General features: G+C 39.8%; 1 protein-coding gene across 4 annotated transcripts in view; it reads left to right on the top strand.

Annotated features, from left to right (window-relative positions):
* Window positions 1–9,996: 9,996 nt before the first annotated feature.
* Acer2 (alkaline ceramidase 2) overlaps window positions 9,997–27,466 on the top strand; it is a 38,301-nt gene continuing 20,831 nt past the window's right edge. Inside the window, exons 1-3 of one of the 4 annotated variants that reach the window (XM_047525651.1) lie at window positions 9,997–10,229; window positions 19,808–19,922; window positions 20,636–20,777. In XM_047525651.1, the coding sequence (XP_047381607.1) occupies window positions 10,122–10,229; window positions 19,808–19,922; window positions 20,636–20,777 (365 nt within the window). In that variant the 5' untranslated portion in view covers window positions 9,997–10,121. The remainder of the gene's footprint in view (window positions 10,230–19,807; window positions 19,923–20,635; window positions 20,778–27,466) is intronic. The other 3 variants (XM_047525652.1, XM_047525649.1, XM_047525650.1) reach the window with 3 other exon arrangements.

Raw genomic sequence — 27,466 nt, 5'->3', positions numbered from 1 at the left:
TCTTTCTCTGATTTCAGTTCTGATTTTAATTATTTACTGTCTTCTATTACTTTTGGTGTTGATTTGTTCTTCTTTTTCTAGGACTTCAAGCTATAATGTTAGGTCATTTAGTTGTTGACTTTTTATTGTTTTAATGTATGAGCTTAATGCAATTAACTTTCCTCTTAGTACTGCTTTCAGAGTGTCCCAGAGATTTTGATATGTTGTCATTTACCTCTAAGAATTTTTTTATTTCCTCCCTGATGTCTTCTGTTATCATTGCATCATTCAATAGCATATTATTTAGTCTCCAGGTGTTGGAGTAGTTTCTGTTTTTCATTTTATCATTGATTTCTAACTGCATTCCATTATCATCTGACAGAATACAAGGTAGTATCTCTATTTTCTTGTATTTGCTAATGGTTACTTTGTGGCATAGCATATGGTCTATTTTAGAGAAGGATCCATGAGCTGCCTAGAAGAAAGTGTATTCGATTGATGATGGATGAAATACTCTCTATATAATAGTCTGTTAAGTCTAAATAATTGATTGTATTATTTAATTCTATAGTTTCTTTGTTCAGTTTTTGTTTGGAGGATCTATCCAGTGGTGAGAGTGGTGTGTTAAAGTCACCCAGTATTATTGTGCTATGGTCTGTTTTTTCCCTGGAATTGAGAAGGATTTGTTTGATGTACATGGATGTGCCATTTTTGGGGGCATAAATATTTACAATGATTTATTCTTTTTATATCATCCATTACTCTTTCAGGTCAGCCTCATGCATGAAGTTTCCTGAATGTATGTGCTTTCTCACACCTCTTTTCTTTTGCATATGATATTCCTTCTGTAGAATTCCCTCCCCCTCAGAGCTCTGCCTGTTAGAATCCATTCATTTTGTAAATCTCAGCTCCCAGACTCAGTCCTCTGTTTAGCCTCCCATGACTCTTGGTGCAGACTTGACCCCCAGCCCTCTGTCTCCACATTGTATGTATTTATACACCTCCATTGTAGTAATCATGTTATAGTCTAATGGTTTATCTGTGTGCCTCTACTAGACTAAGTCCCTCAAGGACAAGAACACTATTTGGTTGGTTTTTATGTCATCTAGCTTTTATGATGGAGACTCGCACAAAGCAGATTCTCAGAAATTGCTTGTTACATATTTGCAAGCTATGTTAGTTAACAAAGCAACACCTTCTCTATCTAGAAACAGCAGAAAAACACACAGAAGCAAATCCTATGCTCTTCAGGCACAGGCAAAGTTTCAGGAATCCTATCAGAATCCACTTACATTTATTATACCCCCAATCCTGACATTGTTCGTAGTTTTCCTGTGCAGATTAGAGAAAGGAGAGAGGCACTTCTGAATAGAGGCCTATGGACAACAGCTGAAAAATGGTGCCTGAGGGCCTGTCAGTGAACAAGTATGCGGCACCTGACCCAGCAAACATGGGCACCTTCTTCCATGAATGCAGTGTGTTTCCCTGGAAAGGTCCTGCTTCCCAGAGCTCTCTCCTTGAATTCTTTTATTTTGGGGGCTGGGATTGAACCTAGGGCCTCCTGTATGCTTAGCACACACTACCACTGAGCTACAACTCCAACCTCTCCTTCAATTCTGAGGAGACTCAGATTAAAAAATGAACAAACACACATTCAATGGTTTCTCATTTCCCTCCTAGCTAAAAGGGTGGGGGCAGACTCTGAGCCCCTAGTGATGAGCTTGAGAAAAGGATGACTTTCTCTCTGGGTTCCTTCCTCCTCCTTTCCTTGGTGGCAGCAACAGTCTTTTTTTTTTTTTTTTTTTTTAAGTTGTCAATGAACCTTTATTTAATTAATTCATTTATTTATATGCAGTGCTGAAGAGTGAACCCAGGGCCTCACACATGCCAGGCAAGTGCTCTACCACTGACCCACAACCCCAGCCCCAACAATAGCCTTGACTTGGATTTGAAGTTCTGAGGAAGCAAAGTGTACAGTCTATCATGAAATTGTGCCTCTTCACAGAATGGTTCTCAAACTTAAGCAAGAGTCAGAATCACCTGAGGACTTATTAAATTATAAACCAGTTTATGCTTTAGTAGGTCTGAGGTAAGTACTGGACAATTGAGATTTTTTTTAAAAGTTCCTAAGTGATGCTGATCTTATAGTCTGGCCTTAGAAATCATTAGTTTAAACAATGGGCCTGGAGCAAGACCACAGTGTAAAACTCCAAACCCGAAAATACATAAAATTTTGCTTTTAATCAGGCATGTCTCGCTTCATTTACTCAGGTGCCTGCATTTTTTTCCCCAATGATTTTGTGACTTGATAATTTCCATTTGTGGAACCAGTTGAACTAGATATTTACCATCAGATATTTACTTAGACCAAATAAACATTGTTACACACTATGTCCAGGAAGTAGAAGATATAGGCATTCTGACTTCCTTGCAAGGGTCATTCTCCAAACCAGCTGTCCCATGGATCTGGATCAGTATATGATTATACATATATGGTTATTTCAGATTGAAATCACTTGAAGGAACAGTAACTTCAGAATTCTCTTAAAAAGAACCATTTGGCCTGTCTTTCCCTACATGCAGCAAACATAAAGATTGTTTTGGGGATGAGCTCAGTGATCAAGTGCTTGCCTAGCATGCTTGAGGTGAGTTTGATCCCCTGCACCATAAAAGAAAAGAAAAGATAATTTTGGGAGGACTGTCCTTCACACACCAAGGCTGAAAAGTAATCTTGATCAACAAAGACTGGTGTTTGGGTTGCAGTGAACTTGAATTAACAATCTCTTTGAGTAGCCCTTCTTCCATTAGCTTCTACATCCTTCCACCCCCATAACAACTCCAGAATTTACTACTCTCATCCAGAGATACATCTCTCCTGTCATTCCTTTACAAAGTTATTGTTCTTTATTTAAAAAGTATAGAAGCATCATGCTTTGGTCATTTCTTTAAACATCACTCTCTTGTGAAGATCCCCATGTACATGGAAAATCAATACTTTTAAAATACTTTTTCTTATTCATCATGTCTTGTATTAACTAGACCTGACCAAAGAGCCCATATAACTAAGGGTGGGGAGTAAAGAGGATGTCTCTCTCTCCCCCACAGTGGAGGACTTTGATTTTGAACCAGAATTGTTACTGACAATAAGAGTTCCTGTGGCAGGTAAAAAAAAAACCCAATAGCCCAAAATTTCCTTAGCAAGAGTTGGAGAAGATGAATTACTTTCAGTGAATCTCATATTCCACTGGTACTAAAACTCACATTTGTTTTGTGTTGTAACATCTCTGAAATCCCAATGCATTTTACAATGTGTTTATGGTCATAGTTGACCAGGTGGTGGGTTGTGGTCCATGTCACTGCCTGGCATGTACAAACCCAGTGGTGCTTCTTGATGGGATGACTTGGGAACTGTACTCTCCACATTTCTTTCAAAAAGTCATATAAGGATTATTTTGAAAAAGAGTATGCTGCCTGTTGTTCCAAAACTTCCATTGATACTTCCAGGTAAGATCAAGAAAGTTCCAGCATCAAAACTTGTAGAATAGTCATCAGCACCTTGCAAGAGAATAGTAGTGGAATATTCCTAAGAAATATTGCATTTTCAGCTCATGGTAATTAAAGTATAGAGGACACTTCTGTGTGCTACAACACAGACATCAGAGACTGTGAGTTAAAAATGATTCATGGGGCTGGGGAGATAGCTCAGTCGGTAGAGTGCTTGCCTTGTAAGCACAAGGCCCTGGGTTCGATCCCCAGCACCCAAAAAAAAAAAAAAAAAAAAAAAAATTCAGAAAAATGAAGATTAACAATGAAGACTTATAGGAATTCCTTAATAAATTTATTTTTTATTTTATTTTTCTTTCTGTGTATGCACAAGAGTATTGTATAACAAATGAATAAGTCTAATAATACTCATTCCATAAATATTTAAAATTCTAAATAATGGAAAAGTATTACAAATAACTCAGTTGGGACTCTCTTTTTGATAGCAGCTCTCAATCTTTTTGGTTGGAGTTTCTCTTTTATACTCTTAAAAACTATTGAGGACCCTAATTAACTTTTGTTTATATGATCATAAATATAAATTTATTAGAAATTTAAACTGAGATTTTTAACAGTGAAGAATACATGAACACACTCTTCATTAGGTGTCATATCACATATCACATCAGAGCCTCTGGAAAACTAAAATGTACACTGGTAAGAGAAGGAGAATAAAAAAGGCAGATGATGTTACAGTGTTAAGACCAGAGTTTCGACTTTGTGGATGTCCTAGAAAAGGGACCACATTTCAAATAACACTGGCATAAGAAATAATGCTGTTTATATTATTAGAGTTGATGAATATAGATACATTTATATCTAAACTATCAGGAGGAATAAAATCTTGACTAATCATGGGAGATTCTATTGTTGAACAGTTAGGGGAGCACTGTGAGACACTGAGAAATTAGCAGATATATTTTTCTTTTGTGGTTATGGGGAAAAGCCCTTGTCCCAAGTGTCCATTTACACTGGGTATCCTGCATTTTGAGGTATTGGTGACCCTGGAAGAAGCACTAAGTTCCAGGAGGTAGTGGAACTTGCTGTCTAGGAGAAAGAAGAGATAGAAATCAGGACGAGATGAAAGGAGGAGTGGTTTGGTCCTGGGGAACGAAGCTGAATTTTCTGGAGACTGGGAAAGGAGATGGGACTTACAGTTCTACCAGTGATGGAGTCCTGAAGAGACTTGTCAATGGCAGTGCACGTACTTATGGAAGACAGACACTTTGTGCACAGGGCATCTAAGCTCCAGCCAGAGTTCCATAGGGTATTCAGGGTCAAGGGAAGGCAACCCCTGGGAACTGTTGGCCTTCAGGATAACAAGAATACCTGAGCAGGGAAATTCTAATGATATTCTCCATGGATTTCTGACCAAGGCCTCTTCTGCCATTGTCCTTACCTGGAACTTCCCAAGGAAGGAGGCCAGGAGTCAACACCAAGAAAAAAAAGAGGTTGGCTTTTTCCAGGAATCTCAGGAACCAGTTAGATTTCATTAAAAAAAAAAAAAAAAAAAAACAAACTGCAGAATTTATTGTTATATCGTGTGTATCTATAATATGTAATAATGAATCCCATCATTATGAACAATTATAATACACCAGTAAAAATATGAAAAATCAAAAAATAATAAATTGTATGGAATAATCATAGAAACAAAGCAGTTTTGTCCGGATCTAAGGTCATTCTGCCTGAATTTGATTTCTAGCTTTGCCACTTACTGGCTGGAATGGGGTTGCTAATAGAAACCACCTCATGGGATCCCTGCCGGGAACACTGAGTGAATGATATGTAGAAGTTCTTCAAACAGTGCCTGGCACATATAAAGTGCTATGTATATATGTCATTTTCCCTTGTATCTTTATGCTACAGGCCTTATGGCTGCCCCACACTGTATCTTCTGTGCGTTAGGTTGACTGAAGTTTGACTGTGCCTAAGCACCCATATCAAAGACCCATTAAGTTCCAAGTTTTCAATTTTTCAAATATTTCAATGACATGATGCATTAAAATAGTTTGGAAATCATAGTATGCAACTTATATATCCTTTATTATCAGAAAAAACCCAAGTAGTCCTATAAATAAGACACTGGGGCAATATATTTTCTTTTATATACACACAAACTGTCCTATTAACAGGACATTGGGCACACATTACATAATATACAAAAAGTGACTTCCTTGATCTATTCAGCAATTATTTTTGATGAGAAGGAGCAAAACATTTCAAATGAGAGGTTACATTAGATTTTAGACAGTATGTTGTCATGTCTGTGTGTTTCCTATGACATGGCTTGTTTTTACATCATTATTGTTTAAGAATTTGGCCTCTTATGACAAATTGGATATTATCTGAGGCAGGATCACAGATATTAGCTTAGGCAACTTAGTGAGACCCTATCTCAAAATTTAAAAAAGATCTAGGGGATACAGTTTGGTGGTAGAGCAACCCTGGGTTTAATCCCCATACTGAAAACAAAATTGTATAGTGTCTCGGACAGCAGAAGGTCTGGGAGTACTAAGTGTTCTTCCTCCTGATGGGTTCTTACTGCATTGTTTCAGGGATGCTAAGCAGATGTCTCTTTTGAAATCCAACAAATTTATGAGCTCTTTCTTGTGTTTGTTCACAAGTTGGTGAATAATCCATGCATTTAAGATACACATAATGATTATGAGAGTGATCAAAGGCCAATACCAAATTTTACTTCTGATAGAAATAGAATATTTGAAAATCAAACTATTTTGTTTCTCCATCCCACCAAGTTGTTATGAGTACCTATTAATTTTGGTTGAGACTCATTGATTTTACTCTCTCTTTTTTCCATTGTTGAATTTACCAAGCGATTCCACTGTCTCATAGTTCATTCCAATGGTGACACATTTACTATCTAACCATTTTACAATGAGAATTTCATTATTTGTATTGAATCTTCAAGTATAAAAATCTTGTTTGCTTTTACATCAATGTTATCAGTTTCAGAGGACAATTTTTTAGTTCATTTCTCCTTATTATGCCTATTGCTTGGAATCCAATATTTCAAAGGTTTACCAACAAGTATGTCATAACCAGTGAATAAATCGCTGAAAAAAGGAGTGTCTGATTGTGGATTCTCTACCACTTCAAGCATTGCTCCCCTAAAGATCATTGTTGGATCCTTCTTGAGTACTTTTCCCACAGTGCAAGTCAGAGTCAGAGCAATATCCCAATACTCTGCACAGTGCCCAGAATTTATAACTAAATCTTATGTGTTTTCCTTTTTTTTTCCTTTGAGGGTACCAGGGATTGAACCCAGGCACTCAACCACTGAGCTACATCCACAGCCCTATTTTGTATTTTACAGGGTCTCACTGAGTTCTTAGCACCTCGCTTTTTGCTGAGACTGCTTTGAACTTGCGATCCTCCTGCTTCAGTCTTCAAATCGCTGGGATTATAGGTGTGTTTGGTTGGGTTTCCCTCTTATAAATTGTTTCAGTGGATTGTGACTGTAATATCTGACAATCACCTTCATCTATTGTCACATATTCCTCAAATATATCAAATTTCATGCATGACTTTTGAGTGATATTTACTAGAGGATGAATTTTAAGTTTTATCTTCAATAGTCTCTCTCTCTTTCTCTCTCTCTACTGGGGATTGAATCCAGGGGTACTTTACCACTGAGCTAAGTCCCTCATCCTTTTTATTTTTTATTTTGAGATAGGGTCTCACTAACTTGCTTAGGGCCTTGCTAAATTGTTGAGACTGACCTCGAGTTGCCAGGATTATAGGCATGTACCATCATGCCAGCCTTCAATGGCCTCTTGCTATTCATTATTGTTGTAAAAATGTATGATGCTTTTTAGGTCCTGAAAATTATTTCTGGACATTGCATTTTTAATGACATATTCAAATCTTCATCCTTTGACCAGTAGTTTTTTATGGAAGGTAGTTTATGATAACCTGAAAAGGCAAGAATTCAAAAACTGTTTTAAACTTATCTACACTAAGTACTCAGATGTATTCTCACTTTCTTCAGAAAAGCACACAGATTCTTTTGCAATATGATCATATATTTCAGGTGTCAATATTTCTTTTAAAATCTCCACTGAATTTCAATATGCCAGGGAATTCCTTATTTTTCTCAAGTTCTCGAATAAATGTTTTCTCTAATATCTCTGGAGTATTGGGGAACTGTTGATCTTCAAGCAGTTATGGAATCACATACTTCTTGCTTCTTACCTAGTGATGTCTGCCTAGTTTTCTTTTTTTCTGAGAACAGACCGGAATATTGGTAGTGATAAATAATATCAACATCTTCTGTCTCATTCATACTTTCTATTTCTGCAACTTGGTCAAATGTTTCAGTATGTAATTCCAGAGGACCTGGAACATCTTTCACTATTGATTCAGTGGTTTTGTCATCAATTTTACCATTATCAGTTATATTATTTATGTCCAGTGGAATAATTATGCCAGCTGCTTCAATATTCTTATCTTCAGAACATTCATTCAATAAGCCCTCAATTTCTTTTGGTATTAGTGCTTGAACGTGTTTTCTTGACATCTGCAGCAAGATAAAGTAAAAAATGATCCACAAAATATTCATTCAAATCACATCACATTTTCTATGTATTTCTAGAAAAAAAATAAAAACTATATATTATGATCATAACTACTTATATGACACTTTATTACAATCATCAATGAATCTGCTCCACAGGTTCATCGGCTCTTGATGAGTGCACAATAATGGTACAAGAACGGTTTAGGAAAAACATGAAAACACAGGTTACAACTTGTCAACAAATAACCACAAGTAGCAAACACATTGGAGTCTATCAGGCAGCAGTGCAGTACACTCCACATAAGAAAAAGAAAATGTATTGTGAGTAGACAACTGGAAATATCCTCCTATGCATCCATTGTACTTTTGGTTTATCTTTGTTATAGCATTGGGCATAAAATATTGTTTATTTATACCTTTGACTTAAGACTATTTCTCAAATTCGGTACACTAGCCAGGGCTTCAACAGAAAAAGAATGGCATACAAAAGGAGTGTTTGAAGGGAGTGTAAGAAGGAACTATTTACAAAGGTACAGACAGGATTATGGCAATTATCCAGATATGGTCAAACACCCAGGAGTTACCAAAATGTGGTGGCAATTATTACCCACATTATTATTACTATCAACTGCTAGCAGAACCAGTGAGTGCCAAGCAGCAGAAGCTGTGTCTCTGAGTAGGGATTCCACCTCAGCCAATTTGCAGCTTGCTACATAGGGTCATGGAGAATAAATACTCTGACGTCTTGTCTCATTTCTGGCTGTGCCTTTCCTTGGGCAAGTCCAACATGTAACTAGAGGGAAAACAAAGCCCTGTTGACATGGCCCTCAGAGATCAATCTCTTAAATCTCAAGGCAGGGTAGAGAGGGACAAAGATTAATTTTGATGTACAGAGAATAATGAGGTCAGGTGTCATTTCTGCTACCCATAATATTCAGGCAGTACACTGCACATTACTGTGCAGTATACGTTGTCCCATTTATAGGATAACTATTTTCCACCATTGATAATTTGATATACTGTGGATTCCTCAAAATAAAATGACAACCTAATCCTAGATAATACTTTCATAGATGCACTTAAATACCACACATACATTATGTAATATTTTATTCAGTTGAACATTTAGTAGAACTTCTGCAGCCAAGTTTATGTCATTTTCCCAATGAATTTAAAAATACTTTCAATCGCTCTAATCATTCACCTATTACTTTTCTCAAAAGAATAGGCCTCCAAAAACATAATTGTCATTTTAACGTTACCATTAAGTGGTATATTTGTTGCTCAATTTAATTTTTTATAGGTGTCACACATCTGTGACAATGGGACAAAATGGATCCAAGTCTAACGCTGGCGCCTCAGAGATCAAGAGCAGAAACATGCTGAAGTTCTCCACTGGGAAGTGGGCGGCCGAGTCTGCGTGGGACTGTCGTTGAGCTTTTCCTGAAGACAGGAAGGTTTTCCTGCCCCAGCGACTACAGCAAGTCGTGTTAAGCAAATCCCTCCCGGCTTCAGCGAGACCGAGGGCACTTCTTAGGCGTTAGCACGCAGTCCCACGCAGGACCAAGCCAAATCGGTGCAAACTCCCTTGGAGTTCAAAGGGGTCTGGGTTCTCCTGCATTTCTCATTTTAATTTTTGCCAGCGAGGGCTTTGGCTTTCTTTGCAAAACGCAGGGGCGTCTGTGAGTCTGCGCCAGGGTGCGCTTGGGGAAGACTATTAAGACCTCCGCCAGAAGCTCAGAGCAATGGTGCCTGCAGGTGTCTGCAGGAAGTGGGTCGCTGCTTCTCCGCGCCCCTCCTTCCACGTGGACCCCGCCTCCGGTGGGCGTGGCCGCTGAGTTTCCGAGGGCTCCTCCCCAGAGGGCGGAGCCGGGGGAGGGGTCTGTGAGCCGGTCTCGTCTGGCCAGCGGAGCCGAGCGCCTGGAGGCCGGCGGGGGAGGCGCCACATCCGGAGGTACTGGGTACTGCATAAAGCCGCGGCCCCGGCAGTTTGCCTCCGACAGCAGATCTGGGCTATTCTCGGCTACAGGAGCAGCTGCTCCAATGCCCCAGGGCGGCCATGGGCGCCCCGCACTGGTGGGACCAGCTGCGGGCTGGCAGCTCGGAGGTGGACTGGTGCGAGGACAACTACACCATCGTGCCTGCCATCGCCGAGTTCTACAACACGGTGCGGGTCGCGGGAGAGGGGATGGCAGGCGGGCCGGCGGGAGGGGGCTGTCCCCACGCGCCGCGGCGCCTGGAAGCTGGACGTTCGCTGTGTGTGTAGGAGCCATTCTCGCTCCAGGGCCAGAGTTGATCCACGCCCCCTCTTTTGAGCGCTCTTTTCAGTTCTCGGTCTGTACTCCTCTTCTGTCCCTAATCTGGACGTCTGGGCTCATCCTCCTCCGCCTGTCATTTCCTTCTGATGGCTCTATTGTCTTGTTTGGTCTCCACACGTCCCGGAGCCTGGAGTCCTTGTCAGTACATTCTTCCAGTTTGGGTCAGTTGGGGGCGGTGAATCCCCTGGGACAACTCCCTTCCTCCTCTAGGATATCTGTGGCGTGACGCACTTGGGTCGCATTGTGCGTTTTTACCCTGAATACCTGCTTTCTGAGCACTGGGAATGGGGAAGTCCCCGGCAGGTCTTAGGGGCTGGACCTGCTCCCACCACGCTGATTTGCCCCGCCCCCAAGAATATGGCAATCATCAAGTTATTTTTGTCCAGAATCAGGTTAATTACTGATTTTTTCCTTCCCTTTACTATTCCCACTCTTGTGCCAGTTCCAAATTTATCTCCTTCAGGCCTGTGCTTTTTCCAGTTCTTTACTGTAGGGGTGAAAGGGAAGCTTGGAAGTGGTAGCATACGGATTTTCTGGACTTGCCTGTGTCCCTAGATACAGGGAAACAGAAACTTCTCCAATGCAGAATCCTGGGGTTTTAGTCGTTGTAGGAGCGAAAAGTTGTCCCTGGAAGAGGAAATGCCTCTGTTTTTCACTGTGCCTGTGGCTTATGATTATGGTACCGAATTTAGTACTTTGCTCGGTCATTTCTTTGGCTTATCTTTTCACTGCCCAAACACAGAAAACAGGAACTCTGTGTTTTGAGTCATTGTGAGTTTGAGGTTGTTATTTAGGATTTTTCCCCTTGGATTTGCCAGAGAAAATGTCCTTGGCAGGATTCAGGTGCTTATTGCTTGGACAGATCTCTAGTTCTTGTCTTTTTATTCCTATGACCAGAAAACGAGACTCTTGAGAGAGCTGTCATCTCCACATTGTGGTATGTCTAGGGCTACAATCTTAAAATCTTGACTCTACCCTCAATACTGAAATTCATGGCAGCCTTCCACACCAGCACTACTACTTCTCCTCCTCCTCCTCCTCCATCTTTTCCACCTCTACCTCCTCCTCCTCCTTCCAGTTCTTAGGATTGAACCCAGGGACACTCTACCACTGAGCAAAATATTATTTTGAGACAAGGTCTGACTTCATTGTCCAGACTGGCCTGGAACTTGCAATTCTCCTACCTAAACCTCCCAAGTAGCTGGGATTACAGGCATGCATGGCACCCAAACTCCTTCTACTTTTTATGGCTGGGTGAGTTGCTCAAGAAAACTAGGCCCTCTGCTGTTCAGAGATACCATGAAAAATGCAGTTAGTCAAGGTGGCCACACTCACTATTATACAACTGGTTGGGCATGGTAGTAGGTATAGACAGGTGCACACAGAGGATGGGCTGGAGCAGGGCTGGACACTTTCAACCAGGAGAAACAGCAGCAGTAACTGATGTCTCCATTTGTAAGTGAAGAATACTGGGAAATACTAAGGATTTCACCAGGATTAAGGAACAAATGACAGATTGGTGATAGGTTTTTACACATCCTGCATGGTAGTTATCTGAGGAGTCAGAAGTCTTCAGAGAGTGTCAGACCTGGTTATTTAGGCCAAAAAAGCTAATGTACAAGAGCTCTGATCCCACCTTGAACAGCCCAGAGTAATGGATGAGGGAACAATTAATTGACTTTGTCTTTACTTTTAATCTGCTCCCATTGGAGCTGTTACTACATAGTGAGTGTCAAAAGCTTTTTGAAAGAAATGAACCATTGAAGTTCAACTACAGTGTATGTGACTGATTAGGCCAGCAGATACATCAGACAGATCTATTCTTTATTTTATTTCATTTTACTTTTGATACTGGGGCTTAACCACTGAGACAAATCCCCAGCCTTTTTTTTTTTTTCTATTTTGAGACAGGGCCTTACTAAGTTGCTTAGGGCCTTGCTAAGTTGCTGAGGCTGACTTTGAACTTTCAGTCTTCTTGCCTCAGCCTCCTGAGTCAGCCTCCTGAGTCATTGGGATTACAGGCAAGTGCCGCTACACCTGGAGACCTTATTTTTCAGAATATTTGTAAACCACAAAATTTGCTCTGGCAATGTGGAGAGTATTCTCTTCTCAGAGAAGAAATTGATCACCTGACTATTGAATGTAAGTTTCGAAGAATTTAGCAAAAACTCTTTCCCATGGCTCTCCCTTGTCTTCTGATGCTGTCACAGGACACACCTGAGTTTATCTTACTCCTGTATGGAGGAAGACAGTGATAAACATCTTGTTTGATAAAGAACGTGTTGATGAACATCTCCTTCAGTCCTCATATTATGACAACAAACTAATTATCAATTTGAAGAAAAAGTTAAAGGAATTGATGATGTCACATCAGGAAAAGACTGGAAAAGGGATCTAGAACCTTCTTAGCCGACCTTAAGGGTAGCACACTAGTACAAGTTCAGTTACTACTGGCTACTGTGAGATTTTTGCTGTTTGTTGAAGCTCTGCTGTGTACTTTACACTCACCCTAGGCAGTGGTTGCTACTTTTTATATTCACTTGCTAGAGGAGGACATTAGGGCCTAGAGAGTTTATGGAGCTTGATGAGGTCAAGAAAATGGAAGAGTTAGAACTTGTTCATATGAACTTAGTTCTCTTGAAGCATAAATGCCACTGTAAGTACCTTAGATTTGTTTGTTATACTATAGGTATTTATTATCCAGTCATTCTTTAACTTAAAACTCCTGTACTGGCACCATTTTGTCCACAGAATAAAATTCATGTTGTTTGATATGAAAAGGTTTGTTTAAAGTAGTTTTCGGTATTGTTGTTTATTATAAAAGTAATAACATGATACATGGTTAAAAAAATTCAGAGTACAGAAGCTATAAAGTAAAAACTTCCCTCTCTCCTGTATCTTTCCAGACATTTCTTAGGCATGTAGGACACACAGGTATTTGTGTGTTCATGTAAAATATGTATGTATAGTGCATTCACAAACACTCATTTTTTTCCAACCCAATTAAGATTATACCATCCTAACCCTCTACATCTTGCTTTTCTCCCTAAATATGTCTTGGAGATGGTCCCACATCAGCTCAGATAAAGATGTCTTCCTCTAACAATATCCATACATTTTTTTCATTTAATGAATTGTCTGTAAGTCATTTAACAAGGCAACCCCTTATCAATGAACATTTAGAGCAGTTTGTTTTATCATTTGCATTTTGGTTTTTGAAGAGTCACATAGTGAATGTCCTCATATCTGCATCTGGATGCACTTTTATAAGTCCTAATTCTGGTTGAATTGCTGTGTGAAGGAGAATGTTCACTTTAAATGCTGATAATTGTTGCTAAATGGCCAACTAAAGAGATTACATTGATGTAACTTCCACAATGTTTGGCTATTGCCTCAGATCTTTTCATTATTCTTTGCTTCAACCAAGAACAAATATCTTTTCCAAGAGCATATCATTTTCTTTCATAGCATTTTACTTATGCACCTTTGAACCATTTTTTCCACATATAAATTTTATTGAATTGAGTTCCTTTTTATGTTTGAAGCTTTAACGCCCCAATCACATAGACTGACCACTCTGGAGAAAAGTGGAGTCTGTCGTTTAATCACTGGACTTGGCCTTTGGAGATTCTTGCTGGGCAGAGACTCAGGCAACTGAAGGAAAATTCTCACAGCATATAGGCTCATGCATAAAATCAGCCTATGATCTCTTACCTTCCCCTCAGCCCCCCAATATCTTCAACATAAGCAAAGTATATGCTCTCTTTATATGCCCACGTCCTTGTCCCACCATCTGTAGAGCAGAACCTGTCTGCCTCTCTAAGCATTTAGATACTATTTAGCATTTAGACGGGCACACTACTGTGTGCCTATCACAGAGACCAGATCTGGAAAATGTCATCTGAGTGGTGAGGGCCATAACGTAACAGTGGTGTGTGCAGTTTGCTGAGGGTGTTTTTAGCACTCTGCATGGGGTTAGCATTAGTGCACCATGGGCAAGGGTAAGGGGGTTTTGCAAGATGCTTTCTGAGTAGGGTAATTGAACGCATCATGGTTTTTCTTGAAACTTTCCTGATTTTAAAACTGAAACTCCTGTGTCCTGGGAACCTTTCAGTGCCAGGCAAACCACAACAGTTGGTCATGCCAGAGGCAGGAGTGGAATGGTAGAATGGAGAGTTAGCAATTGACATACAATTACGATGCACAATTTATTCAGGCAGGGAAAAAGACCCTAGCTATTTATGAAACTACTGTTCAGAAAGTTTCCAGCCTGTGATTTTTTTTCAGTGTACCCTTTTTTCTGGGAAAGTGCACATTCCGATGCCTCAGGATGAGATTGCAGTGTGTTCTTGAGATTATTTTGAAGCAAATGTTATGTTGGAATTCATAGAATGAGGAACTTTTAAAGGAAATAATTAATACATTTTAAACTTGTGGTTTTCTTTTAATTTAAAAAAATCTGCAAGCATTAAACAAACCAGTTCTCCAAAGGGTAATCCAACAATAAACTTTTAAAAACATTCCCTGGCTGAAATAATTCTGCAACTTCAGTGACCTGCAGAGTTTTGAAGGAAAGTTCTTTTCTCAATAGAGATGGAGCCATTGAGTTTCTTTCAACCATGACTCATTTGCTTTTTTGCATTTCTTTTGGTGTTCCTTCCTCTTTTTGGTTTGAGGAGAATCTCTCTTGAATTTGGGCTTTTCCTTTACATACATTGATGTCTTTAAGAGGAACAGTGGTGACCAGCAGGTCTTGGTAGATAGTCTTTGCAGAAGCAATAGTGTGATTTTAGTGTTATTTGGGAGCATGTGTTAGAATAGTGCTCTGAATGGAGCTCTATATATGTGCATTTAAAAATGAGTTAAAGTGCCGAGGACCATGGCACATGCCTTCAATCCCAGTTACTCCAGAGACTAAGGCAGGAGGATTGCAAGTTCTAGGCCAGTCTCAGCAACTTTGTAAGACCCTGTCTCAAAATAAAAATTAAAAAGGGCTGGAGATGTAACTCAGTGGTAGAGTGCCACTGGGTTCAATACCCAGTACTGGAAAAAAAATGTCGAAGTATCTTATTGTACTGTAGATGTAGTAAATGACTTCATGCCATTGTGAATACTATATCATATATTTAAAAGTGATTAATGTATGAATTGCTGGTGGTAATATAAATTGATAGAGTCATTTGGGGGACAGCTTGGCAGTAGATACCTGTCTTAGTTGAAACAAAGGAGATTGAAGCAATAAAGATATACTAGGGTTAAAGTCAAAATACATTATATTTTCCAACATGGTAGGTGGGACTGTAAGTTGGTGCTCCTTCCCCTGGAAAATGGCTAAATAAACTCAGTCATCTACAGAACTTGTAACAAGAGAGCTTCACTCAGATGAAAAGGTTTGCAAGGCATATCGTCAATGAGAAAATAAAGTCCCAGAATGATAATGTTAGAAGACTCTGAATCTAGAACAGTGGTTATTTCTGGGGAGCAAAGGAGACTTTAGGTCTGTAACATATTCCTTTTTTTTTTTTTTTTCTCACAAGCAGACCACATTCATGTGTATGAAGGGAGAAATATTAAATTACCTATGGTATAATAATTCCATTTTTCTTTTCCCTTTTTGAATTCTCCCCCATCTTCTTCTCCCTTTATCTCCTTTTCTTCCTTCCACTTTTGTGCTTAACAAAAGAAAGCCTTGATTTAAATCATGTAATGGGTCATACGTGCAGATTGCATGATGCAATTTGCAATGTTAAGATATCAGTTGAAGAGATAAGACAAGGGGTTCAGATTGTGGATGGGTGGGTTGAAGGGAGGAGCCAGGGTGGTGCCATGGGAGGAGCCAGCTGGCTGCCCCAGCTCTGGGTGATTGCCTTTCTGTCCTTGGTCAGTCTTGGACCCTTTCTGGGCCTCAGTTATATAGAAAGCAAGGGGTGGCTTTGAAATCCCTTCATTTTAACCACAAAGATCCCTGATTTTTAAAATGATTCCATTGAAAATTAAAGACTTGTGATCATAACAATGAAAGAAAATGTACTGTGTATGTCAATCTTTGTCCTAATTCTTTCTTCCTTCCTTATTGGCAAATGAAAACTGGCTGATTTCCAAGACTGAAAATTTCAGTGCTGGGAATCAAACCCAGGGCTTCGTGTGTGCCAGGCCAGTGCTCCACTTCTGAGCTACACCCACAGCCCTTAGTCCTGGATTTTAACCAAAGGCAGTAGCCCTGCCCCCATCCTGTCCTGACAAACGATTTTGTTCTTTTCTCCTGTTGTATTTCTCTTCACTAGTTTTATTTCTCTTCTACCCTGTCTCTTTCCTTTCTAAATACGGTGTCACATGCAAGGTGTTGACTCCTGAGTTCTGGGATTTGCTGAAGCATTTTATTTAGTTGTACCCTAGCGTGATTCCCCAACTCCAGGAATGCTCTCTGCCCAGTGTCCCTCCAGCTCAGGCTAGGAGCCCATTCTCAAGGTTCCTTTGAGATGTCCTCTAAGTGACCTTCCTGTATCATCCAACATGGAGGAACCCTCCTGTATTCTGAAAGCCCTCTGCATGGGCTTCCCAGACTTCATCTATCCATCTCTGGAAACTTCTTTTTTCTTTAAGTATTGTTTCATGAACACTCCTGCTCCATCCCCATTGATAATGCTCATTTGGTGGGGGGTGTCGTATCAGGGATTGAACTCAGATAATGCTCCTTTTGACTCAGTTGTTGTCTTCACCTTCTATGCACTTCCTTTGTGGGCAGGGTCCTGGCAAGGTCCTCCTCATTCTGCAATTAGAGATGAGACTTCAAACACTGAATGTCCCTATCTCTGCACATCTTCCAGGATGGCCTCAGTTTAAACACCAAAAACCAGAATATAATAGGTGTTGGCAAGGCTAGGCCCTTGTGCATTGCTGGTGGGAATGCAAATAACAAAGCAAAACAAAACAGAACCAAGCACACAAAGAGCAAAGCCCACCTGCTGTGGGAAACAGTTTTGTGATTCCATAATCAATTGAACATAGATTACCATATTGGGTGATATGGTGTCTGCGTCTGTTCTTGTGCTATCACAAAATATCTTAAACTGGGTAATTTAAGCAACAGAAATTTATTTCTCATAATTTTGGAGGTTGGGAAGTCCAAGATCAAGACACTAACAGATGTGTTGTCTGGAGAGGGCTCTCTGCTTCATAGCTGTGGCTTCCTGCTGTCCTCATGTGAAAAACTCCTGGGGTCTCTTTTTTAAGAGTGCTAATCCTAATCCAGAGGGCTCTATTCTCACAATTTGAGCCTTAAAAACATCATGCTAAGTGAAAGAATCCAGACCCGAAAGGCCATATGGTGAATGATTCCATGAATATGAAATATCTAGACTAGGTAAATTCCTAGAAACAAAAGCAGGTTAGTGGTTGCCAGGGATTCAGGGAGAGGGGAATGGAGAGTGGCTACCCAGGATTTCTTTCTGGGTATTAAAAACATTTTAGAATTAGGTAGATGTAATGGCTGATACTATGAATGTGCTAAATCCCACTGAATTGTATACTTTAAAATGGTTAGTTTTATGGTATGTGAATTTTACCTCAATTTAAAAATTGCTGGAAATAAAAGCTGACTGTGAGTTCCTAAACAATAAAAAACATTCAAAACCAAATAAACAATAAATTAAAAATGAGAGGTGAGGTTTTAGAGTTATGCTTTCCAATATGGCAGTCTGTGACCACATGTGACTTTGAGCACAGGAAGCGAGGCTAGCCCAAACTGAGATTTGCTGTATGTGTGAAGTGTACTCTAGACTTTGAATCCTTGCTAGTAACAAAAGAATGTAAAGTATCTCATAAATAATATTTTATATTTATTTATTTTTAATTTAAAACTATTTTTTGAGATAGGGTCTCCCTGAATTGCCAACTGGTTTCAAACTTGAAATCCTCCCTTTGCCTTAACCACCAGAGTAGCTGGAATTGTAGACATGTGCTACTATGCCTGGCTAATGATATTTTAATAATGATTGCATATTCAAACAATAATAATTGGAATATATTGTGTCAAATAAGATACACTATTAAATTGAAGAAAAGAAACAAATGCTCAGTTTATCTTTTTTTTTTTTTTTTTTTTCTTCTCAGTGCTAGGGATTAAACCCAGGGCCTCATGCATACTAGGCAGGTACTCTACCACTGAGCTACATCTCCAGCCCCTACAATGGTCTCATTTTAAAGTTGGGAAGAAAATTACAAATTTGATCTTTCCCTAAAAATGTTTAAGGAGAGAAAGCTGAAAAAGGGTGACTAAAGAGAAACCTAGAGATTTCACATCATGTGAACCTGGGGAAAAGGGCTGGTCTTGTTGGCAAAAGATCGATGTTGGGAGCAGCAGGACTAGGTGACCCACACTTGTAATCCCAGCTGCTCTGGAGCCTAAGGCAGGAGGATTACAAGTTCAAAGCCAGCCTCAGCAACTTAGGCCCTAAGCAACTTAGTGAAACCCTGTCTCAAAAAAAGTGTGGAGGATGTGGCTCAGTACTTAAGTGACCTGGGTTCAATCTCTGGTTCCAAAGGGAAAAAAAAAAGATTGTTGGGAGCTTGAAAACATCTAGTCCTTTTCACTCCTTGCTCAAACTCAAACTCAAAAAAAAAAAAAAAAAATCATTATTTAGTATAGACCTTATCTTTAAAAAGGTTATTGTAGGGCTGGGGATATAGCCTAGTTTGTAGAGTGCTTGCCTGTCAAGCACAAGGCCATGGGTTCAATCTCCAGCACCGCAAAAAAAAAAAAAAAAGGTAATTACAAGTAAGAATGCTTTGTAATTAATCTGAGTGCAAACAAGAGTTATTTGTTCTTTTAATCAAGCGAAGAGCCTGGGAAACTTTCATAGGTTGCAGTCTTAGCCTACCACCCCCTGGAATGGGCTGGGGATTGAACCTTAGTAGGCATGCTAGGCAAGTACTTTCATTCTGAACTACATCCACAAGCCCCATTGTGGTGTTTATAGTGGCTCCTATGATCAAAAGAGGCAGCAAGGGAGCAGACACAGTGGTTCACACCTTCAGTCCCAGCAATTTAGGAAGCTGAGGCAGGATAATCACAAGTTCAAGGCCAGCCTCAACAACTTAGTGAGACCCTTCTCAAAATAAAAAATAAAGAGGGTTGGAAATGTGTCATAGAGCACTACTGGGTTCAGTACCGAGTCCTGAAAAAAGACAAAAACAAAAACAAAACAGGAAAAATAAAAGAGGCATCGAGGAGCCCTTAAATGGTCATTAAGAAACTTTGATGTTTTTGTTTTGTTTTTCATCTACAATCAAAAATATTGCAAGCCCTTAAACAGTATATGGCCACATACTTCCCAGTTTGCACAGGACACTTTTGGAACAGGCTTCTTCATATTTTGCATTTTTACTTAACATTCATCTTTTGGTTTTGCCATTTTTTTCCCTCCAGATCAGCAACGTCTTGTTTTTCATTTTACCACCCATCTGCATGTGCTTGTTTCGTCAGTATGCAACATGCTTCAACAGTGGCATCTATTTAATATGGACTCTTCTAGTCGTAGTGGGTAAGTGGATTCATGTGGGAACATGGACTGAAAGGGAGGAAATGGGATTCTGCACATTTCCTGTCCCCTTTGAACACAGTGTTTTATAAACCAAAGTCACTATGACGTCTTAGCAAACTCTCTTGTTTGGCAGCAAAAGTAGGAGTCAGGAGTCTCAAATGAAGGCTTGATAACAAGGCTGGCTGTCATTTCATGACTGCATTTGAGACTTCTTTGTGGATTAGCTTTTGGCGTTGTGCCAGTGCAATTCTCTGAAGAAAGACATGTGAAACAATTAAATTCTGGTGAGACTGACTGTGGTTTCCAATGCACTTAAATTAAAATAAAAAGTAAAAAAATTAGACATTTTGTCCCTCATTGTTCTGTGAAATTCTTGTGCAATTTCCATTTCCTCTGCTAGGCAGGTTGGGAATTCTTAACAGTGAAACAGTGTTGACTTTTATTTATTGCCTGTTCCCACGAAGGCTCTGTGGATGAAAACAGTGTGCTTAAGTGTGCAATTATTACTATTCGGATATGCTGGTATTTGGATTCTACTTGAAATTCTCTTTCTAGAGTTGAGTGAGGTCAGCATGTGTGGGTGGTATGAGTTTCTTCAGAGAGATCGTGTGATCCGGTGATTCTGATAACAGAAGGGCTGTCTTAGGCAGTGTATTGAATTTGTAGTCTGTTCTTCTGTGGTGACCTTTTTTTTTGGTTGTAATTGGCTATAGGAATTGGATCTGTCTACTTCCATGCAACCCTAAGTTTCCTGGGTCAGATGCTTGATGAGCTTGCAATCCTTTGGGTTCTGATGTGTGCCCTGGCCATGTGGTTCCCCCGAAGGTATCTACCAAAGATCTTTAGGAACGACAGGTAAGCTATGTTGAACATTTTTGCTCCTAGAAAAATAGCAGATGATTGAGCTTAATTGAGTGATAAACTTATCATATATTTGTTTAATGTCCACTGATTTTTATGATCTGACAGTACAATTAAACTGACAGATAAAAGACGGCAATTTCATAATGCTTGGGAAAGAATTTATATAGTGGTAGAGACAAAAAGTCAAGTATCTGATATTTGTCTGATACAAGCAACAGTGGATAGACTTTTAAAGGAAAGAAATATTTGGATAATAGCTCAAACACCTTTGATTTCCTGCTAGAAGTTTTTGTTGAATACAATCCAACTCTGACAGTGTTATACACATGAAGTGGAATCCACACTGATTATTTGATTCTTGGAACTATAGAGCTGGTTTTCAAATTGCATTGTTATTTGATTCTGTTCACACACATACACACACACACACACACACACACACACACACACACACAATGTCCAAGCTGGAAACCCAAGGATTTCAGGAAGAGATGCATTTTAATATCCATTGTGTTAAGGCTTTATAATAATTTGACCAGTAAATATTTTCAAATATTTATTTTGTACCATGCATTTTCCTAAACAACTGAGAGGTAGCAGTGAACAAAATGACACTAAAGAATTTGTGCCTAAGTTGGGGAGCTTATCAATCAATCAATCAATCAATCAATAATGTAATGTTAGAGTGTGGTAAGGGCTGTGTTGAAAAAGTGAGGGTGGTAAGGGTTAGCAGTGACTTGGGGTGCTGACTTAGAGTCTGGTCAGAGAGAGCTCTGCTGAGGGGTCCTGTGAGGTTTGTTCCTGTCTGTGGGCAGAGGAGAGTCAGGCTAATAACGATGAGAAATGTCCCCCAAATATCACCCACACATTGCTCTGCAGAACATGGTGGTTAGTCAAAATACATGCAGTCTTTGGATAAATAAAATATGGATTCATGAAGCAAGCTATGTGCCCAGGGAAGATTTATGCCAGGAGAACAAAATAATTCATTATAGTTTTTCTGAAACTCTGCGAAGGAGCAGGAGCTATGCAGCTGTTGAAGACTAAGGCTGCTTCAGTGGGCTGAGGTGGAGGAGTGTCTATGAGAAATACTGGCTGCAAAGAGCACATTCTAGAATTGTGTATCATATACCCTAATTTTAGAATGAATGGACTAAACTCTTCATGAGTGTGTTTTTGTACGTGCACAAACATGCTTGGGTGGATGAGGACACTGCTCCTGCCATTGGCTATTCTTGAGCACTGAGGTACAGAGGAACTTCCACTTTTATCTTTAATTTGAACTGGCTTAGTTTTTTTTTTTTTTTTAAAACAGGGAGCATATGTTAATTTTAATACTGAAATTTTATTTTTAAATGAAGTAGGGAGAAAACACACTTTAAATGGATTAGTTGTACAATCTTTATCCTTGGAAGTAGGATTTGAATTACATAGTGTTATCTCTGAGTATCATCTAACAGATAGAAATACCCTCAAGAAGTTTACTTATCAAAAAATGAGAACAAGTCCTGTTCTTAATGAAATGTGGTCTTTATCTTGCTGAAACTTTCTAGTTAGCAGAGAAAGGATGCTTAAGGGTTTTTGTTGTTGTTTGTGCTAAGAATAGAACCCATGCACATGCGTTGCACATGCTGAGCATCTATATAACCACTGAGCTATAGCCCCAGTAGCTTTAGAATGTGCCCGGGTTAGTTTCAGCTATCTCCAGTTCATTGTTCTTTGTTTTTTTTTGTTCAGCTTTGGGAGAAGCCTGGTGAGGGCAGGGAGAGGGTGTGAGCAGCAGGCAGAGTCAGGAGGTGTTTTTGTAGGCAAGAACTTTGTCACTGCCTGAAAAGCAAACCATTTGCCTTTTGGCTCTTCCTACCCTTTCCCAAGGTGCCTGCCAATCGCTGTGTCCTTGCCCTGAGCCTGGTGTGTTAGGCTGAGAGCCAAGGAATCATTTTTCCTTCAGAACTCACCTAAGGTCCTGGGGTCCAAGTGAGAAATTGACGAAATGGGAATAAGGGTTTTGTTTATTTATTTGTGACATTCTGGAGGCCTGTGTTGAGATTCCCAGTGACAGGGGTTGGGGATGTAGCCCAGTAGTAGAGTGCTTGCCCACACACCCAGTGTGAAACCTTGGGTTCAGTCCTCAGCAACACACACACAAACACACACACACACACACACACACACACACACACAACCCAAGTGACAGCTTTTATTGTGTTAATTATGTAAAAGTTTTTCTTTTTCTTTATTGTTTCTTGGAGGTAGGAGTAGAGGAATGGTGTTATGAACAGGAGAAAAGAAAATGGGGCAATGACATTGGTAATTAAAGCATCCCAACTTTAATAATGAAAACATATCATGAGCCAGAGATGTCTGTGGCCACGTGGGATTTTTCCATCACTTGTACCCTGTGGCATTTCTCTGGGAAAGAGGTAAAGATGTGACTTCTCTGTCCTTATATGGGGAGAGTCCTTTAAGATGCTGAGTCCCACATTCGAATGAATCCCTGGCTCTGGGTACCATTCAGGTTTGAATGCTAGCCTTACTGCTTACAAACCGTATAGCTCGTCTTGACTACTTTTTCATCAGTAGTTGTAGGTAAAACGGTACTAACCTCAGGGTTCTTGAGGACGATTCTGCTGAGCTCTCCGTACAGTACTAAGTGACATGGCCAGCACTCAGATTAGCTCTTATTGCTGCCAATGGCAAACAGAAGAGAGTTCTGCCTGTTTTTGAGACAGGAGAGAGAATAGGAATAGGGAGAGAATAGGAAGGGAGAGAATAGGAATGGAGAATTTTTATGAGCAAAGAAAGAAATGGTGCATAATAAGGGAGAATTTTCAGCTCAACTTGTCTGTCTTCACTTTGCCAGTGGTGGGGAGAGAAAAAGGCCAAACCTCTTTGTGTGGGCTTCACTGCCCATGGCCTGGGATAGGTGGAAGTTCTGCAGTAAAATAAAGTGGCAGGTCAGAAAAAGAACTCATCAAAAGCAAGATTTCTGTAGACCAGAATTGTCTGGGTTGGCTGCCTGAAATTAATAGATAGTTAATATTTATTTCCCGGTCTCATTTTTTTTTTCTTCTGTGTGATCTAGACTTTGCTGGAATAGTTCTAACACAAGAGTAGTTCCAACTGGATGTAGTGGTGCAAGCATGAATCCCAGCTATGTGGGAGGCTGAGGCAGGAGGATCCCAAGTTTGAGGCAAGCCTGGGCAACTTAACAAGATTCCATCTTAGAAGAAAAAGTATAAAAGGGTTGGGGATGTAGCTTAGTGATGAAATACCGTGGAATTTATTTCAGTAGTGGAAAAAATAAAGTAATTCCAGTGTGAGATTTTTAGAGAGGAGGTTGTAGAGTACAGTGGCTAAATGAGTTTGGATCAGACAGACAGACATGTATTTGAATCACAGTCTACTTTTTTTTTTCCCCTGTAGAACTCTTGTACCTCATTTTGCTCCTCTGTAGAGATAATAAAATTAGTTACTTCATGGGATCAGAAATAAAATAAATGAGAAAATGAAATGATGTATATAGTATAGTGGTGCCTTATACAGAATAAGAACTCAATAAGTACTAACACTAGCCATTACAAAGGTTGGACGAATGTTTGGGAAATAAGCATGTTTAGAACAGTAGGAAAATTATTAACATCCATTTTGTCAATAAAATTGGTGGATTAAAAGAAAGACTTCCTTTTTATCTTGCTTAGAATGTCCCAGAATCTTTAGTATATACACTCAGCTGTTGATGGTTATTAATAATTTTTAGATTTTTTTGAGAAAAAATAAGAATAAGAACATATAGGTAATTGTCTACTTTCTAAATAATCTATCTTGATATGTACTTTTTATGACTTGCCTCCACAAAATCTAGGGACAATTCTCACTTTATAACCCACTTCATTTCTGAGTTGTGAATAGCAAGGGAGCAGTTTGAAATCTGCCTGTCCTTCTAGTACAGTTGCCAGATATCCTGGGGCCAAAATCTTAACCTCTCTGGGCCATAGCTCTTTACTTTAAGATGACAGGGTTGGACTTTTCTCTTTGAGATCCCTTCCAGGACCAAATGCTGTATACTATAAATATCAAGACTTTCTATTATAAAGAGGTTATGCTTTGGTCCTAACAGGTAGCTGATCCTAACCAGGAATATTTCCTTCTCTTAAGGGACATTTGGGAAGTTTATGGACATGTTTTTGTGGTCACAATGATGGCAGGTTTTATCATCCGTAATTCCATATCATTTCAGAAGAGTAAAAGGGACATTACAAAATATTTAATATAAAAAAGGAGCATAACAGGGTTTGATAGGGTCGAAAACCACTGCTTTAAGGGTAGCTAATGATAATGGTTACAGCTTTGTAATTATAATATTATGTAATGGCCCTGAGTTGCTAGATTTTGGTTTGAAGAAGAGGTACCGTGGGTTCTCTGACTTCGTATCCCAGTGTGAGACCCTATGGGCTGGAAAGCTGAAAACAGGATTAAAAACTGTGGTTGGATCTCCTATCATCTCAGTTTAGAAAACACCCTGTCAGGCCCCTCTTCTCTGGAAATTTCTAGCTCTCTTGTACCAGGGCCTCTGATGACTTGGGTCTGCTGGGCTGGCTGGCTTTCTGCTGGCCACGTGATCTCTGTTTACTTTTGCTGGTGGCAGAATTGTGTGTTCACAGGATGTCTTCATTGGCCAGCACATTCCTCCACACCCTCTAGACCCGATGTGGGGAGGTGTCTGTGGATGGTCCCCTTAAAAACACGTTTCGTCAAGCCCAAGCCTTTGAACCATTTGGCAGCGTTATACAGAGCCCCCGGGGATTGCAGCACAGGCTCAGCCAGACTCTTGCTGAGAGCATGATATTATCAACAAGAGTAATATTTTTAAAATAGTATTTATTCTCAAAATGATGATAAGGAGAAAGATAATAATGGTTTTCTTAATACACAACATGTACCAGGCACTGTTAGGTGCTTTAATGCTTTCAAGAATACTGTGGGTACTGTGCTTTGATTTTTTTACATGGGAAAGACTTGAAAAGTTGTTACTTGCCAAGGGCTCCACAGCTACTAAGTGGTTGGGGCAGAATTTGAACACCCATCTGTCTAACTGAAACACCTGTGCTTTTAATCACCGTATTCCCCAATCTTACCTCTAACTGAGTCCTAATCATTAGGTACAAGGACTTGATGCATTTTGAACATTTCTGCTCATGTGTTTATCCAATCAAAATAAAACAAAATATATTTAAAAAGAATAGAAGAAATTTCAGATGAAACCCAAAGTGGGGCAAAAAGGTGGAAAATGTACAGAAAAAAGTAAGGGACTCAGGCAATGCAGTGAGAAGGTAAACAAATATACATAATGGGCATCCCAGAAGGAGAGGAGAAAGAATGGAGTAAAAACCAAAATAAAAAAAAATCCCACAAGGCCAAATAGGATGATTTGTCAGAACCTCAACCCAGTGAACGAGTCTGTTTTGTGTCCCCAGGGCCAGACACATGATGGCCGTGGGTTGTCATCTCAGACTGCAGCAGGCAAGAACGCAGCCGAGGCCAGGAGAAAAACACGATTCTTCTGAGGATTTGCTGCCTGGATCTTTTCCAATATGTATTTTTTCCTCTGGTAAAAGTTCAGGGCTACAAGGCGTGTTCATTCCAGTCAGAAAGTTGGCAGCTTGATCAATGATTTCCTGTGCCTTGATGATAAATGGTTTTCCTATTTGAGATAAATTTGTATTTTGAAGGTTCAATGCCCTTTGATTTCTTTATAATAGGATTTTGTTCCAATTAGTTTCCTAATTATGACCTCTTCTAGGGCTCTTGGCCAAAGTAAATCCTACTAATGGGGAATAATAGAAATTTCAGGAAAATCATGTGCTCCTCAATTTAAGTCACAGATGAGGCCTTGGAGATCCTCTAGTCCAGCATTTCCATTTTATAGATCAGGAAATGGGGTCCCCGGGAGGGAGGAAGGAGCATGTCCAGGATCACGTCGCCACTTCCAACTCTTTCCACTGAAGTGACCTCTGCTGAGGAGAGTAGCACTGACTTTTCCAAGGTTTGTCATGTCAAGAGCCTGTCAAGACAAATTCTAGAGCCTACCGGATTGGTAGGTTGTCATAGATATATATATACTATTAGAATTTTTCATAAAATTTTCAGTTTTGTGTACTAGACACATAGGACATTTTTTCCCTCTTAAACTAGGAAGCTCTATGGTTTATTAATAGTCTCTGCTTTTCTCATGAAAGTCCTATATGTTCACTTGGTGGAACAGAGGTGGTGAACTATGTCCTGTGGATCAGATGGGTCTCACTTTTGCAAATCAAATTTTATTGATTTCCACACAGAAATGGCCATTAATTTACATATTGCTATAGTTTGGATATGACAAGCTCCTATGTTAATGTGGGAGGTGAAAGGATAAGACTATGAGAACCATAACCTAATTAGAAGATTGATACATTTCGTGGCTTAATGATTTGAATAGATTACTGGGTGGTAACTGTAGGCAGGTGGGGTGTGGCTGGAGAAAGTGGAACACTTTGCCTTTGGGGTTTATATTTGTTTCTGGTTTCTCAACCTCCCTGTTTCCTGGCTGTCATGGGCTGAGCCATTTTCCTCTGCCACAGTGTTTTGCCTCACCTCAGGTCCAGAGCAGTGGAGTCAGCCAGACATGGACTGAACCTCTG

This window comes from Sciurus carolinensis, chromosome 14 (assembly GCF_902686445.1).
Source record: "Sciurus carolinensis chromosome 14, mSciCar1.2, whole genome shotgun sequence".
NCBI classification, from domain to species: Eukaryota; Metazoa; Chordata; class Mammalia; order Rodentia; family Sciuridae; genus Sciurus; species Sciurus carolinensis.
Note: the sequence above shows the minus strand (reverse complement) of the source record. Positions and strands in the feature narration are given on the sequence as shown.